Source organism: Gordionus sp. m RMFG-2023, chromosome 1 (assembly GCF_954871325.1).
Source record: "Gordionus sp. m RMFG-2023 chromosome 1, tfGorSpeb1-WG-v2, whole genome shotgun sequence".
NCBI classification, from domain to species: Eukaryota; Metazoa; Nematomorpha; class Gordioida; order Chordodea; family Parachordodidae; genus Gordionus; species Gordionus sp. m RMFG-2023.
The window spans coordinates 40,407,643-40,425,799 of record NC_088775.1 but is presented as its reverse complement, the minus strand read 5'-3'; the positions used below and the strand labels follow the sequence as shown (position 1 = coordinate 40,425,799).

The 18,157-nt window shown below is 29.1% G+C and overlaps 1 protein-coding gene across 1 annotated transcript in view; it reads left to right on the top strand.

The window, feature by feature from the left end:
* Positions 1-18,157, top strand: part of LOC135925479 (probable N-acetylgalactosaminyltransferase 9) — a 71,769-nt gene that overhangs the window by 18,782 nt on the left and 34,830 nt on the right. Inside the window, exon 4 of the mRNA XM_065460823.1 lies at positions 17,199-17,402. Coding sequence (XP_065316895.1) covers positions 17,199-17,402 — 204 coding nt within the window. The remainder of the gene's footprint in view (positions 1-17,198; positions 17,403-18,157) is intronic.

The following is an 18,157-nucleotide window of genomic DNA, read 5'->3' as shown; positions in this document are numbered from 1 at the left end:
TAAAAAATACAAACCCAGGCTGGGCTTAACTTTTTTACAGAACCCGGTCAAGGCCGATTTAAAAAAATTAATTTAAATTGTATCAAATGATTAGTTAAAAAATGTCGATAAATTATATAATGGGTCGTCTTTTAGCATTCATTTACTGTTAGGTTTAGTTATTAAAATAATTTTGATAGATTATTTATGCCTGAAAGCCTGAAATTGTTAAGGCATTAGGCAGGTTTTGATGGGATGCTTTAAGCAAACATTATTTTTAATAAAAAAGAAACCCAGCTATATTTTATAGAGCACCAGAACTAGACAATACGAAGATGACGGACTTGTTTTTTTGAAGATTATATGGCCATATTAAGCAGGGTTTAACAAAAAATTTTAAATGAGCATTTGAAGATTTTTTCTTCCAAATGTTTGAGCATAATATTTTTATAAAAAATGAAGAAAAAATTATAATTTCTTCATGGAAGATTTTATACATTGAAATCATTAAAGATTTGCTCATAAATATTTTTTCAAAAAAAAAATTGGAATTAGGCAAAATTTGATTGAAAATCTTTCTTAAGCATACTTAAGAAAATCTTCATTTTTTTAATCGTCAGAGATGAAAAATATTTGAAGATTCTTGATTTTCAGCAGTTTCTAAAATCCCAATTTTAAGCTATAGCAAGTTCTTTCAGGTAGTGTGTTACCACTCCTTATATAGGATTGTAATTTATTTATCGAAGCTAGTGGGAGAGACTTAATACAAATAAAGAACGAATGTTACAATTCCTTATATGAATTGTAATCAATTTGTCGAAGGTTGTAGTAGAGACAGTAACAACTCTAATTTTGATTTTATTTAAAATTTTTCCATTTATATACATCTTTCTAATATGCAAAAATTACAAGTATAATGAAAATTCATAAAAAAAATAATGAAAATTACAAGTATTTATAAACATAATTAAAATTACCAGTCTATAAAAAAATAATTTCCTTGACTACATATTCAAATTAATATTTAACCCTCGTCGATTTATAATAAAAATTCATAAAAATTACAAATATTAAAATTACAAGTATGTATTCAAATTAATAATTAGTACACGAATACAACACCTCCACCCTTAAGACTATCTTTCCACGGCCTCTTTCGTTAGTTCCCCATTTTCCCACACCGAAAACTCTGTACCGTTACTTGAGGACGCTATTGTCATTGGACAGAACTTTAATTTGTGCATCCCTCCGCACGACCAACATTCTAACCGGTTTCTCAACCCAATATGGCTCAAATCTTCGTTCGATCCGTTGTCTTTTGGTTACTTCCTGTAGTAATTCCTCGTATCTTTGTTGGGCTTCCGTTCTTGCCGCTTCAATCCATCTGTTCGATTCTGCCGATCCATCCACTTCTCTAATTTCCATCTTTATAATCTTATTACCTACTCGGAAGTATGATGCTATCTACAAAAATTACTATAAAAATATATACATATTCCATAATCTTCTAATGATCTACTATCCACCTGGTAATTTCTTAACCGTTTAAACCCTCATAATTAGGTCTATCATTAATTTTATTTCATCGAGAATGATGATTCTCCTAATTAAGTTTATCATCCATTTATCTCTTGATAAAATATGATTCTCCTAATTATGTCTATCATCAATTTCATTTCATCCAAAAATATGATTCTCAAATTAGGTCTATCATCAATTTATCTTCTTATAAATTATGATTCTCATCATTATGTCTATCATCAATATGATTCTCATAATTATGTCTATCCTCAATTTATCTCTTTATAAATTGATTCTCATAATTATGTATATCATCAATATGATTCTCATAATAATGTCTATCATCAATTTATTTCTTCTAATTATATCCCATATCTTTTACTTGCCCTAAGCTTCTAAGTCTTACTTGTTTCAGGTGTCTAGTAAAGGTTCCTTCTTGCCCTTCAATTTCTCTACCATGATAAAATATTTTCTTTTTTCATATTCTAAAAAATCTACATGTATTCTTTTACATGGAATGTCCGTTTCTGACCATTTATCTGCTTTATTTTTTGCTGGTACATTAGCCCACATGTTACAAGTCTCGCAGCTTCTAGCTAATTCTTCAATTTCACTATTCATCTTGGGCCACCAAATATATTCTCTTGCTTTATTCTTCATTCTTTCTATGCCTTGATGTCCTGTATGTAATACGACTAATGTATCTTTTCTTAACTTACTCGGTATCACTAATCGATATCACAATTGTCTTCTATATTTAATTCATTCCTTATATTCTTAAAAGCTTTGTCTTTACTTTTCCATTCTGCCTCTCCTTTCAAACAAGTTCTAATTCTTATTAATTCTTCATCTTTTTCGGATATCTCCTCTATTCTTTCGAACGTTATCGGTTCTTCTCTTGTATCTATTTTCAAACTTTACTATTTAATTTTTCCTCCTCTTCTATATATTCTAAACTATTGATTACTGTATCCTTTTCTGCCATGTCTTTATTAAACAATCTCGATAATGTATCTGGTAAACAATTTTGTTTACCCGCTCTGAATTTTATCTCAAAATCGAAATTACCAACTAAAATTAACCATTTCTGTAGTCTTGGTGAAATCATAAGTTCTTTATTTTCTTTCTTAAATAAAGCTACCAACGGCTTATGATCCGTATATAAAACAAACCTTCTTTCAATCAGATATTCTTTGCACTTCGCTAACCCGAATTTCACAGCCAGAGCCTCTCTCTCAATCGTGGAGTAATTTTTCTCAGTGCTATTAAACCGTCTCGATAAAAATAAAATCGGTTTCTCAACATTATCGGTCATCTGTAATAAAACTCCTCCTATACCTTCATTAGATGCATCAACCGCTAATATAATATCTAATTTCTCATTCAAACAATTTAAAATCGGTTTCTCTACCATCTTTATTTTCAATTTTTCGAAACTTTTCTCCTGTGCTTCTCCCCATTCAAACCTTTTATTTTCTTTAATTCATACAACGGTGAGGCAATTTCTGCAAAATTTTGAACAAACCGATGATAATAATTCGTTGCTCCTAAAAACGCCTGTGCTTCAGTTTTATTATTTGGGGCTCTCATATTCATTATCTTATCTATATTCTTTGCAATTGGAGTAATTTCATTTCCCTTTATAATATGTCCTAAATACTTTATTTTTCTTGCTCCAAAAACACTCTTATTCATATTAGCTTTTAAACCATTTTCTAATATAATATAAAACACTTTAACTAACCTAGTATTGTGTTCTTCTTCTGTTCTACCAGATATCAAAACATCGTCTAAATAATACATAATTCCCTTTATTCATTGAAATAACGCCGCCATTGTTCTTTGAAATATTGGAGCCGATACTTTCAAACCAAATGGTAAACGACAAAAAGCAAATAATCCCCTATACGTTATAATCGTTAATATCTTACTTGTTTTCTCACTCACCTTTATTTGCAAGTAAGCATTCGAAAAATCTATCTTTGAAAAATTTTTTGCTCCTCTTAAATTAGCCAGCAATCGCTCTATTCTAGATGGATATCTTTCGTTTATTACCCACGGGTTAACTGATACTCTATAGTATATACACAGTCTTAAACTGTTATCTGGTTTTCTTATGGGAACTAACGGTGTTGCCCACACACTATGCGCTATAGGTTTTATAATTCCTTCTTTTAACCATTTGTCTAATTCTTTATCTATATCTTCTATCCACGAAAACGGCAATCTTCTTGTGCACCAATATTTAGGTCGATAATTTTGTTCTAATCGTATATCTACTTCAAAATCTTTAATAATTCTTCTTTAAAGACTTCCTTATATCTATTCAAAATATTCTTTATTTCTTTGTTAAAATTATCCTCAACAACATTCAGTTCTACTATTTTATTAATTCCTTGTTGTTTGTCTTTGACTGTATTTACCTCTATTGTCTTTATATTTCTTGTTTCCATATTTTCTTCTATATCTAATTAAAAATTCTGGTGTTCGATTTTTGAGTTCATCGAGAACTATATCTCTTAAACAAGGTAAATCAGTCTTCTTTTTATCCTCACTTCTTATTATCTCTTTCTTTATTTTGTTGTTCTCACGGACATTTTCAAACAAAGACCACAAATTGTATTCAGGACCTATCTTCTTAATGTCATTCCAACCTAAAATAGGCTCCATCTTTAGTGTCGTAATCCATAACTTTACTTCCTTATTTATATCTAACAATTTTATCACATAAAAACCTAGAATTTTAACCATGCTACCTAACTTTTATTCTCTTTGCAATGAATCTTTCTTTTGAAAAATATTTATTAAAATCCTTTACATTCATTAAACTAATCTCAGCTCCTGTATCCAATAAAAAGCATATTTCAATTTCACCTATTTTTATCTTAATCCTCGGACATTTATTTTTCCTAATTATTTTTTCGAAATCAATTTTACGTACGTTTTATATTTCAACCTTTTCCTTTAAAAAATTTTTATCATCAAAATTATATTTATTCATATATTTTAAATTAATATTATTATCATTTATTCCTAAATTATAATTAAAATTATAAAAATCAGATATACTATTAATATTATAATTTATAATCCTTATGTTTATTTAGTCATTTATTACACGCTTCTTGAGCATGTCCTCTTTGACCACATTTTAAACACACTAAATTATTGTCCAAGTAACTTCTACAATTGGAAACTATATGGCTTTTACGTCCACATCTCGCGCAATTTAAATGTTCGGTTAATTCACATTGCCTCGAAATGTGTCCATATCTTCCACAACTGTAACACTTCACTGTCCTAAAATTATCTAATTGACTTATCTTATTTTCATTTCTTATAATATTCTTAATTTTTTCTAGCTCTTTATTTTCTAATCTTATAAAAGATGTATTTTTTCCTACTATTAATCCTAAAGTAAAACTTAAAACTAGAAATACAAATATAATTATACTTATATATTCAAGTATTAAACTTAATAATTTTATTTGTGTAATATACATTATAGCGTACTCAATAACCACTTAATTAAAATGATCTTGATTAATCTTAAAAAATTAAATAAATATAAAAATAAGAATAAAACCAATAATATGAGAAGAAATTTATATAACATAAACAAATTTTCCTTTTTAACCGAAAATTATCTAAAATTTATATATAAACTGTTACCACTCCTTATATAGGATTGTAATTTATTTGTCGAGGCAAGTGGGAGAGACTTAATACAAATAAGGAACCTAGTATTAAATAAAATTAATATATAATTATTTTATATTTTCGGTTAATGATCTTACGAATGTTACAATTCCTTATATGAATTGTAATCAACTTGTCGAAGGTTGTAGTAGAGACCGTAACAACTCTAATTTTTTCAATTTAAAATAACAACTCTAATTTTCTTCAATACAAAAAAACTACGTACTGATTTTATTTAAAATTTTTCCATTTATATACATCTTTTTAATATGCAAAAATTACAAGTATAATGAAAATTCATAAAATAAATATTAAATTACAAGTATTCATAAACATAATTAAAATTACCAGTCTATAAAAAAAATAATTTCCTTGACTACATATTCAAATTAATATTTAACCCTCGTCGATTTATAATAAAAATTCATAAAAATTACAAATATTAAAATTACAAGTTGTATTCAAATTAATAATTAGCACACGAATACACACCTCCACCCTTCCACGGCCTCTTTCGTTAGTTACCCATTTTCCCGCACCTAAAACTCTCTACCGTTACTTGAGGACGCTATTGTCATTGGACAGAACCTTAATTTGTGCATCCCTCCGCACGACCAACATTCTAACCGGTTTCTCTTAACCCAATATAGCTCAAATCTTCGTTCGATCCGTTGTCTTTTGGGTACTTCCTGTAGTAATTCCCCGTATCTTTGTTGGGCTTCCGTTCTTGCTGCTTCAATCCATCTGTTCGATTCTGCCGATCCATCCTTTTCTCTAATTTCCATCTTTATAATCTTATTACCTACTCGGAAGTATGATGCCATCTACAAAAATTATTCTAAAAATATATACATTAACTGGACCATCAAACAGTATAATCCATACTAAACTTCCAACTTTAAATTTCTCATCATATGTATCATCCTTTTGCTTTATCTTTTCTTTCAAAAAATCTAATTCAGTTCTTGTTTTTCTACCTAAAAACATCTCTGCTGGTGAATTTCTTTTGTCAGTCTTAGTATTGTTATATGCTAATAATAACAACCACCATTTTCCCTCTCCATATTTTTCTTTTTTAGCCAGCTTTTAACAATAGCTACCATTCTCTCGGCTTGCCATTTACTTCTCGGGTAATGTGGTAGCGATACTAAATGTTTAATATTCCACCTATCACAAAATTGGTTAAAAACTCTACCTTTAAACGCTGGGCCTCTATCTGATACCAAGATTTCCATTGATCCATATTTACCTGCAAAATCTTTTATTTTAGTCAACACTATTTTCGTCGTTAAACCTGAAACTTGTTGGCAATCTATCCATTTCGATCCCTACCATGATAAAATATTTTCTTTTTTCATATTCTAAAAAATCTACATGTATTCTTTTACATCGAATGTCCGTTTCTGGCCATTTATCTGCTTTATTCTTTGCTGGTACATTAGCCCACATGTTACAAGTCTCGCAGCTTCTAGCTAATTCTTCAATTTCACTATTCATCTTGGGCCACCAAATATATTATCTTGCTTTATTCTTCTTTATATGCCTTGATGTCCTGTATGTAATACGGCTAATGTATCTTTTCTTTACTCGGTATCACTAATCGATATCCTCTCAATAAACAATTGTCTTCTATATTTAATTCATTCCTTATATTCTTAAAAGCTTTGTCTTCACTTTTCCATTCTGCCTCTCCTTTCAAACAAGTTCTAATTCTTATTAATTCTTCATCTTTTTTGGATATCTCCTCTATTCTTTCGAACGTTATCGGTTCTTCTCTTGTATCTATTTTCAAAGCTCTTATAACTTTACTATTTAATTTTTCTTCCTCGTCTATATATTCTAAACTATTGATTACTGTATTGTCTGCCATGTCTTTATTAAACAATCTCGATAAAATATCTGGTAAACAATTTTGTATACCCGTTCTGAATTTTATCTCAAAATCGAAATTACCAACTAAAATTAACCATTTCTGTAGTCTTGGTGTAATCATAAGTTCTTTATTTTCTTTCTTAAATAAAGCTACCAACGGCTTATGATCCGTATATAAAACAAACCTTCTTCCAATCAGATATTCTTTGCATTCGCTAGCCCGAATTTCACAGCCAGAGCCTCTCTCTCGATCGTGGAGTAATTTTTCTCAGTGCTACTAAACCGTCTCGATAAAAATAAAATCGGTTTCTCAACATTATCGGTCACCTGTAATAAGATTATAAAGATGGAAATTAGAGAAGTGGATGGATCGGGAGAATCGAACAGATGGATTGAAGCAGCAAGAACGGAAGTTCAACAAAGATACGGGGAATTACTACAGGAAGTGCCCAAAAGAAACGGATCGAACGAAGATTTGAGCTATATTGGGTTAAGAGAAACCGGTTAGAATGTTGGTCGTGCGGAGGGATGCACAAATTAAGGTTCTGTCCAATGACAATAGCGTCCTCAAGTAACGGTACAGAGTTTTCGGTGCGGGAAAATGGGGAACTAACGAAAGAGGCCGTGGAAGGGTGGAGGTGTTGTATTCGTGTACTAATTATTAATTTGAATACATACTTTTAATATTTGTAATTTTTATGAATTTTTATTATAAATCGACGAGGGTTAAATATTAATTTGAATATGTAGTCAAGGAAATTATTTTTTTTATAGACTGGTAATTTTAATTATGTTTATGAATACTTGTAATTTATTATTTATTTTATGAATTTTCATTATACTTGTCCAACCACAAGAAAATCATTATTTCTCATCTTATAACACATAAAAACTTACACAAAAATAACGTTTTTATCTCCCTTTTACAATAAGCATCCTACCGTTCATTCCACTTTTTCCTTTAAGTTTTATTTATGTACCACAGCCGTAATACTTTTCTTTCCATACTACCACATATAAAACATTAACCGAAAATAAGCATGTATATTATAACCCTAATTTTCCATTACATACCAGAAGATTCTTATCTCCTTTTTACCAAACGATTTCCACCATAAAGTTAAAACCTATTTATTACAAACAACTGGTATACCAATTTTTCCATTACAAACATGAAAGAATTAAAACCAATACACTTGCATTTTATCAATACATCTTACTACCATCGTGTAATAATAAATAAACCAAAACAAAAAGGGTACTAACAGTTCACGTACATTTTAATTCCCGTCTTTATTTTTACATAATATTCATCCCGCAACTCCTCATAATCACGGAACACCTTTGGTGCATATTAAGAGTATCTTTCCCATTAATTCTCTCAAATTATATATATATTAAATAATCACTTTCACCCCGATTACTCCCTGAGTTTTACTGTTGTCCTCAACTATTAATTCAGTGGAACCTATATATCTCAGAATTACAGGTTGAATTCCCTTCTTTTACAGTTAAATCCGTCCCTTCAATTTCCCCAATTTTATCTCGGACCTTATTAACCACCAGACTCATATTCTTAGTCTCATTTGTAGCCCCCGGTTTTGCAAAAATATTCCAAAAATTATTAAAGGGACCCAACTGAACAATCCAACTCCACCCCATGATGGTTTCCACGTTTTCTTTCACCACCCATAAATCAAGGAAAAAGATTACATCATTAATATTAACCCCCAATTTGGCCCTTCCCACAACGGCAACTTCAGACCCATCAAATTGCCTAACGCACATCGCCTCCTTTTCCAGTTTACCCCCAGGCCAATACTTATAAAAATTCTCCTGCGACATTAGAGAAATACTAGCCCCGGTGTCAAATAGCATCTCTATATTCCTATGGTCAATTTTCAAACTAACCCTCGGACACATACATGGTCCATCTAATCTTTCCGTCATTAAAATATCATATGTTTTAATCGGAGAATCAGCGTTTATTTTATCTGAAATAATAATTCCATTGGCATTCACATTGCCCCCCTAAATTCAACTCGGAATTTAAAGGCTTATTACTGACAATTACATTTCTTTTAACAAGATTTGTGGGACATCTTTCCCAAATAAAATTCCTAACATCATTTCTAAGAGAATAACGGACAATATTTTTCGGATATCGTTCCCACTTAAATCGACTAACCCCCATCTCAGGGAAATTACGAGAATGACCTCTTATTTTTATTCTATCATTCCCATTATCTCGATTAACAATATTAAATGTTTTATTATACAAATTTTTCCGACCTCTCGGAGCCCCGATTCCTATATGATTCACCTTGCAATCATATAGTCAACACGAATTTTGATATACTTCCATGCAGTTCACAGCCACATGTCCCAGCCTTTTACATTTAAAACATAATCTGGTCCGGTTTAAACTAACCATTTTTACATTAGCATTTCCTATTTCAGATTTCTTTAACGGAAATCCATCTTTAAACCTATGTTCTGGGACCACGCAGGTATCCCTTTTATGTCCTCTCCATCCGCAACGATGGCAAATGATAATTTCCTTAAATTTTTTATTTACCGACACCCCATTACTTTCCTTGTAACTATTTTTACTATTATTACTACTTTGTTCACATTTAAGGCACTTCCCAGAATTTCTGCTCAACCTCATCAACGCATTGATGACTTCCTTCATTTCCTTCTCTTCCCGGAGAATCTCGCCGAACCTCTCCAAATCATTCCCAGCCTTGATTTCATCTAAAACATCTTTTAGACTACTTTCCAAGTCTGCCTTTTTAACATAACCAGCCAACACCGCAGTGTCTTTTTTAAAATTACTATACATTTCTGCCAGTACCGCAGTACCCCTTTTCACCAAAATTTTCAATATAATAATCAATAAATACATCATTACCAATATCCCAATAGTAATCACCTGCTTACCTAAATCCAATTCATTAAAGTTCTTATACAAAACTTTATAACCCAAATCATTATAAAAGAGAACCTTATCCCCAAAACTATGCTCCCCACTATGCCTAAAAAAATAAACCATTTGCTCATAAATTTTTTAATTAAAATTACCGCCCAATTAATTTAAATTAAATAAAAATGTTTATATAAAAAGAATATATGGATATTGTTACCAAAAAAAATCCCAATTAAATCCGTATTTAGTGTTAGTACTACTGCGTTGCCAAAGATTTATCAGATAAAATATATATCAATAAAATTTTGTTTTACCTTTAAAACCGAATCACTCCAAATCTTCCGATCTGCGTCACGAGCACCACTAAAACAAAACCAGAAAAGTAGAAACCGTGAACAATATAAAGGAAAAAAAAACTAAACTGACCAAGATCCAAAAAATAAAAGATATACTCACTGAAAATTCACAATCTAAATAACCTGGCACTTTTTATTATACAAAATGGTTTTACAAATCTTTATGAAAAATTATAATCATAATAATTCTCTTTCACAAAAAAAACTAATGATTACTTTTATAATAACTTGTGGGAAAAAAAATATATCCTATCACATGTTTTTTTACAATCCAATCAACCTTATTTAAATCGGTTGATTGGCATTTCGCTTTTAATATCCATAGATATATTCTTTATGTTTTCAGGCTACACAGACATGATAACATTTTGTTTGTCTATGTGATTAATAGGCAAAACCTCTGTTCTTCATTAATAGAACCAGTTACTTTATTTTTTTTAAATATAAAACGAACAAAGATAAAAGATAAATACCAGGTTCGTATCCTGGTCACGGCACCATTAATAATTTTTCTTTAATTCAAATCCCAGTTTTTTTAATTTAAGTCAAACAACAAATAATGAATAATATTAAAATGAACTGTACAAAATCTAAATAATAACTATTTCTAATACACAATTTTAAATTAATGTTAATTATAAAAAAATTATATGTATAAACTGGCATATAAAAAACTATAAAATAATGTGAATTAAAAAATATTATATGAAAAACTATAAAATAAATGTGAATTATAAAATATAAAGTGAATATAACCACTATAAGAATCACTTAAATGACCCAAAATAGAAATTTGAATTTTGAGCCTTTAAAATTTATATATAAAGTATAAAAAATTTAAATGTTGGAAATATAAATTAATACACAAAAAGTTTCTTAGGAATAATTGTATTTTGTATGTTATATATTTACAATGTAAAATCCAATCTTCGTTGGGATTGAGTTAATTTTTCAATTATCTCATCCTTGCTTGTCGTCAAATGCCTATTAATATTCAAAAGATCCAAACCTTTCAATCTACTTTCAGAAGTTGTATTTCTTGGTATGTTTTTCAGAGAAAAGAGAATGTTCTCTCTTTAGTTTACTAATGGGAAGAGTTGCTAATATATATAATATAAACCCCTTTAATACATTGGGAATATTATTTAAAATGTGTTTGAAATAATGCAGAGCATCCATAGCATTTTTTGGGACTATATCAACCATAGTTAATCTTATAAATATAGTTATTCAGCTAGTAAGGCATCATAAGATATTTTAACATCTTCATGATAAAAATCTAACAAATATTTTTTTTTCTATCACCATCTGAAAAAGGTTGGGAAGGCTTTTGTGGAAGTAATATTTTCAGATTGGTAAGTGCTGCATGATGTATTAAAAATTCATTTATTTGGGCTATAAATGTATCTGTATCTAAGATATACTCTTCTACTGATCCTATATTTATGTTTTAAAGATAAGCTTGCCTTGCTACAAGTCGAGGGAGACAAATATTAAACACGTATAGCTCTGCTTTTGACTCAACAATAACATATAAAATATGAAATTCTTCATCAACATTAGCCCTAATTTCCTTGAGTTCTAATAAAATGCTCTCCACTATCCTTCTTAATCAAATCAATGTCATGTTTTTGAAAAGTAATATATAAAATAGTTGTATAATTAAATAATACATTCTAATGAGAAATAAAATTTGGAATAAGCATTGAATCCAATAATTTTAATGCTTCTGAGGAAATATTTCTTTCAGGCCATTGTGATATTTCAGTAATAGCAAATAATTGGCTCTTCTAACTCCATGAAAGCTGTTACTGCTTGATGGCGGAGACTCTATGTTGGACAAGGTTGCAATTTCTTTCTCCCTGTTGGACAAGAAGTTTTAGAAATAATTATTATTTGACTATAAATTTGAAAATGAGATAAATATTAGGCCATTAAAAAAATATTACGCCGGAAAACTTGAAATCGAAATATTGATAAAATAACTTATGAATGTGATAATAAATATAATTAAATATATATTTAATATGAGATAAGGAATAATTATTAACAAGTATAAATTAATATAAACAATAATATTTTTGAAAAATATATCCGGCATCTGCATTTTTTGGCTCCAATTTCAAATAAATATACCTCCATTACTACTCATTACTTTGATACAAGATCAAACTAACCTTGAAGTCTATAAATATTTAAATTTATTATGCTTAGATAAAATATTTGTGTGTGCCGAAATTTTAAAAAAAGGATTAGAAAAAATTAAACTATATATTAAGTATAAAAAAAATTATTGGATATTAAAACCAGGGACCCGCCATTTCTAAGCAATCATTTTCCATAAATCTGACAGTAATATAAAATAATACTAATTTAAAGATGTTTACCCCAATTGCTTTCCATGTTTTATTTAAATGTTCTTTAGTTGTAGATTTTCATCCTCTGTTAGTAATATCTTTAACGTGTATCCATATATAATGTTGACAAAATGGATCATTTTTAAAATTAGCCTCTCTTGCTTTGATACTGGTTGATGAGAAAAGGGTGTTTGTACCTATTGTGTTTTTTTTAGACAATTTAGTCTTGCTGCATAAAAATCCCCCTATATTAATTGTTCTTTGAAGATTCTTTTCTTTAATAATTTCCCATTCATCTTCACATAGATCGATGATTTCATCCATTTCCATGTCATCACAATATCCTTTTAATTTTTCAGTTTCTAACGATACCTAAGTTTGGAATGAACCACTTTAAATGATGAAATCAGATGCAAATAATTGTTATATTCTGAATTTCCTGTGCTAACAACCATTCAATTGGTTTTACTTAATTATATGGGTCATATTTAGTTTGGAATTTTACCAAGATAGATAAGTGATTAGTGATATGGAAATTTGCCATGTTCCAATTGCTATTTTGGTCTAGTTGATTATTAAATATTAAATATATTTGTATAATACAAAGTAGGTTACAATTTACAAACAACCAGTGGCATATTTAGAAATTTTTTCGATTTTTTTTAAAACCTTAGTTTAAATTATAAATAGAATTTTATTTATAAAATATGTGCTTTCTAATTTTGCACCCTCCACGAAACAAAATCGGTTACATGTCAATACCGCGAAAATTTTAGCGCGAAATGTATTATCGCGAATGCATTATCGCGAATGTCGATTACCGCTAAAAGATATTATAGCGAATGCATTACAGCGAATGCATTACAGCGAATGCATTATCGCGAATATAATATAGCGAATGCATTATAGCGAATATAATACAGCGAAAATATTATAGCGAATGTATTAGCACGAATGTAAAACCGCGAAAATGTTATCGCGAATGTATTATAGCGAATACATTACAGCGAATGAATTATCGCGAATATATTACCGCGAATGCATTATAGCGAATGTATTATAGCGAATGAATTATCGCGAATGCATTATAGCGAATGCATTATAGCGAATCCATTATAGCGAATGAATTATCGCGAATGCATTATAGAGAATGCATTATAGCGAATGAATTATCGCGAATGCATTATAGCGCGAATGCATTATCATATCGCGAATGGAGTTTCATGAAATTTACAATTTTATATTTATCGACTTTTCGACTGACTTAGTTGAATCTGAAAATTAAGTTAAAATGGGAATTGGCTCTAAAAACATTTTTTTATTGAAATTAAGGCTAAGGCTTTTCTTTTTTTTGACTCAAAATATATAAAAAAGATTCTAAGTAATAAAATAGATTTCTCTTTTTCATCTAATCATTTTAAATATTAAACATCAAGTTTTTTCTTTTTAATTTATTGAAAACTTGTAGGGGAGAACGGGGTTATGGCGAACCCTAAAGGCAAACCTTAAGAAAATTATAAGTACTTTTTCATTTTTAATAAAAAATATCTCATTTTGTTCAGCTCTATTAGTTTTATGATATGTTTAAATTTCAAAAATACATCTCTAAAATTTTTTCAAAATATCATTTTTCCTGGAATTTTTTTTGGTAACCGAGTGAACCCTACCCGGGGACGAACAAGCCCTTGGTCGAGATTATTATAAACTCTGCTTAATTTTTCATATATAAAAGTTATATATTTTTTTATTAGGATATATTTAATGATTTAAAACATAAAAGTGTTATATAAAATCATTTAAAACATTCACAATCTTTGCAAATAAAAAAACAATAAAATTGCAAAGCCATGTAACTAATAACTGACATTGAAAGCAGTCTTGATTGTTATGCTTGATATAATTTATTTGTATACCAAACAATTATTTATCATATAATAACATTTTTCGATTTTTTTTCTTTTAGTTGGTCTCTCCTTGGCTTTTTTTGCATGTCAAATTTTTAAAAAATAGCAAAAAAAAAAGGTTCGACCTAACCCCATAAAAATAGCCCCAGTAGCACCACTTTGATTAAGATCATATTTTGAAGTATTTATATTATCAATTTTGTTCGGGTAAATTGTTATTCTATAAAATAGGATTTTTTCTTTTATATAAGATGATTTTTGTGTGGTAAAATTGTATATTAATCTTTATTTTTGAAAAATAGTAAAAGTGTAAAAAGTTACTTTTGAAGGTACGAATGATATAAAGCATTATAAAAATTCTTCAAGCGGTCCGATAGAAATAAAAATTATAGCCGCATATGCAATATATAAGTATATAGTTTTAGTAAAAAATTATCTCTTAGAGTTGAATACTCTAGAAAATAAAGCCACTCTCACTATAACCCTGGTTTCATTATAACACCGGTCTCCCCTAATTATGGGCATCAGAAATTTTTTAGCTTTAGCTGATAACATAAAATAATCACAAAGTTCTTTCCAAAAGTGTCTTACTTTGTGGAATAAACAAAAAATGTCTACCAATATGGCAGGTAACATCAAGAAATTGGGTAGGTATCTGATAAATTCTAGTGGAATTCGTATTACGAATCTATGGTTTTGCTTGATAAAATCTTAGTTGAAAAACAAAAGGAGCATGATGAGTTATATGATAACCATGAGGTTAGCTTGATGAACTGGATTAATATTCTACTTTTTCCTAGAGAATTCAGGAATTAAACTTGATTCCAATTTTTCTTCTCATGTCAAAATTTTATCATTATCAGATCTTTGATAAAATACATATTTTAGAAAATTATCGTATGTTTATATTGTTAGTGGTATTTAATAATGAGATTTGTTTAATAATGCCAAAATATTTTATGTTATAGTTTATGAATTTGAAGAAATCTTTAAAAATATATATGTCCGACTACATTTTTTTATCTTAATTTTCTAAAAGCCACTTTATAAAATTTAAAATATTTTGTTTTTATGTTATAGTTTATGAATTAAAGGAAATCTTTAAAAATATATATGTACGATTACATTTTTTTTATCTTAATTTTCTAAAAACCACTTTATAAAATTATATATTTTGAGAATATTAAGACAGGAGATTTCATAAAAAACGATTGAACCGTTTCGGAGTTTATAAGATTTCAAAACGCGACGTTTTTTAGCCGCCCGGTAAATAATCAAAATTTTTGATCTCATTATCAACTTTCTTCCAATAGTAGGAATAGGGCTAGTAGTCGTTTTTGTCAATATCATCATAAGCTTGACAATTTATAATTGAATTTATTAAATACCATGAGATAGCCCAACAAACACTTTACTTAAGTTATAAATTAATAAATATTTTTAATATTTTATATTTTAAGATTGATTCTAGTAAAAGTTAATTTTTGCCCCAACAAGCCCCAATCCCCAGGCTTGTAGATTACATTGGTTTATTAAGTCTCCTATAGGATAATTGTTATTATCATCGTTAAAAAAATTGAGTATACCAAATTCCACATATTTTTTAATAAAATAGAATTTCATAAATAACAAGTGACGTGTTTTAGAGGTAAATAATTTTAAAACGCTACTTTAAATAAATATAGACAATTAAGCTGGTTCTCTGGTTTTTTGGAACTTAATAAATGGGTTAAATATAATTTTGTCAAATATAAATCACTATTGCATTGTGATAATGTTAGTTGTAATGCATTCGCGATATTGCATTCGCTATGATGCATTCGCGATAATGCATTCGCTGTAATGTATTCGCTCTAATACATTCGCTATACATTCGCGATAATACATTCGCTGTAATGCATTCGCTATAATGTTTTCGCGGTAATGCATTCGCGCTAATATATTCGCTATAATACATTCGCTATGATGCATTCGCGATAATGCATTCGCTATAATGTTTTCGCGGTAATGCATTCGCTATAAGGCATTTGCGCTAATATATTCGCTATGATGCATTCGCGGTATTACATTCGCTGTAATGCATTCGTTATAATATTTTCGCGTAATGCATTCGCGCTAATATATTTGCTTGATACATTCGCTATAATGCATTCGCGGTAATGCATTCGCTATAATATCTTTTCGCGGTAATCGACATTCGCGATAATACATTTCGCGGTAAAAGTTTCGCGGTATTGACGTGATACGATTTAAAATAACTGAATTTTAAAAATTTGGGTGCCCCGTAAAATGTTAAATTGGCCGAGCTTAAAATATATATAATACCCGGATCGGGACAAAAATAATTTGTTTTAAATCTGAGCCATGCTTAAAAATAGAATTTCTTTAAAAAAAATCCCGACTGAGCCTAAGGATATACTTTTGATAATCCTATTAATCTACTCTGGCCCCAGGCGTATTTTATTATCCTTAGTATCATTTATTTTCTTTCCTTTAAGTCATTTGTATTATTCTATTCTACTTTTCCCTAAATCATATTATAATCACAGGATTAGGATTTGAAGTGTATATTTTTTTAAAGGCTCGAACCCTTGGCTCAAAGAATCAAAGAGAAACGCAATGCTGTCCTCTGCCCTATGATTGACGCTATCAACGATCGTACAATGCAATACAGCTCTGGGAGTGGCATAGCTCAGGGTGGGTTTACCTGGAGTCTGCACTTTACTTGGTTATCTGTCTCGGAACGAGAAAAACAGAGATTGTCATCTCCTACAAGTCCTATTAGGTGAAAGAATGAAAATTTTATGTTAATTAGGCAATTAAAAAAATACAACATATTTATTTTTAAAAGGAAATGTGATTTTCTTTAAACGAATATAATTTGCAGGATGATTTGTACAAAAACAATTAGCAAATTGTACTTTAATTCTCCCGGGAAATACTAACTATTAATTACTTGCAATCAAGTTAAATATTCCGAATTTAAATATATGTCGGAGTGCCAATTGTATCCCACAAATTTAAAGCAACAATATACCCCCCGGTTCGAGATTTTCATAGGCTAAGGGCAATTAAACATAAATGTAAGTCAGGCTGGGTCAATTTCAATTTTTATTTTGGGCTGGGTTGATTTTTTTAATGGACTAAGTTGGACTTAAATATTTAAAACTGTAAATTCACATATATTTTTTTATGATATATCAAGAATTTATTCCGTGCATAATCTATTCTTTGCCATTAACACAATTTGATATGTATAATTTAATATTGGACATTGATCAAAATTTAAACAAAATTCTACGTCACCATCTCTTTGGGGTTAATTCTTGTTTTTTTACTATGAAAATTTTATCGCGTAAATTTTTCTTTACTAAAAATGGAGAAACTTTAAAAATATTCTCGCATTTTAGCTCTATTTTTTTGGAGAAAATTAAGTAAGAAGTAACCGGGAAAAACTTTGGGAAAATTGGGTGTAACAATTTAAAAATATTTAATGATGATTAAGGCCATTTTTTTAAAAAAAAACATTTTAAATTTGGT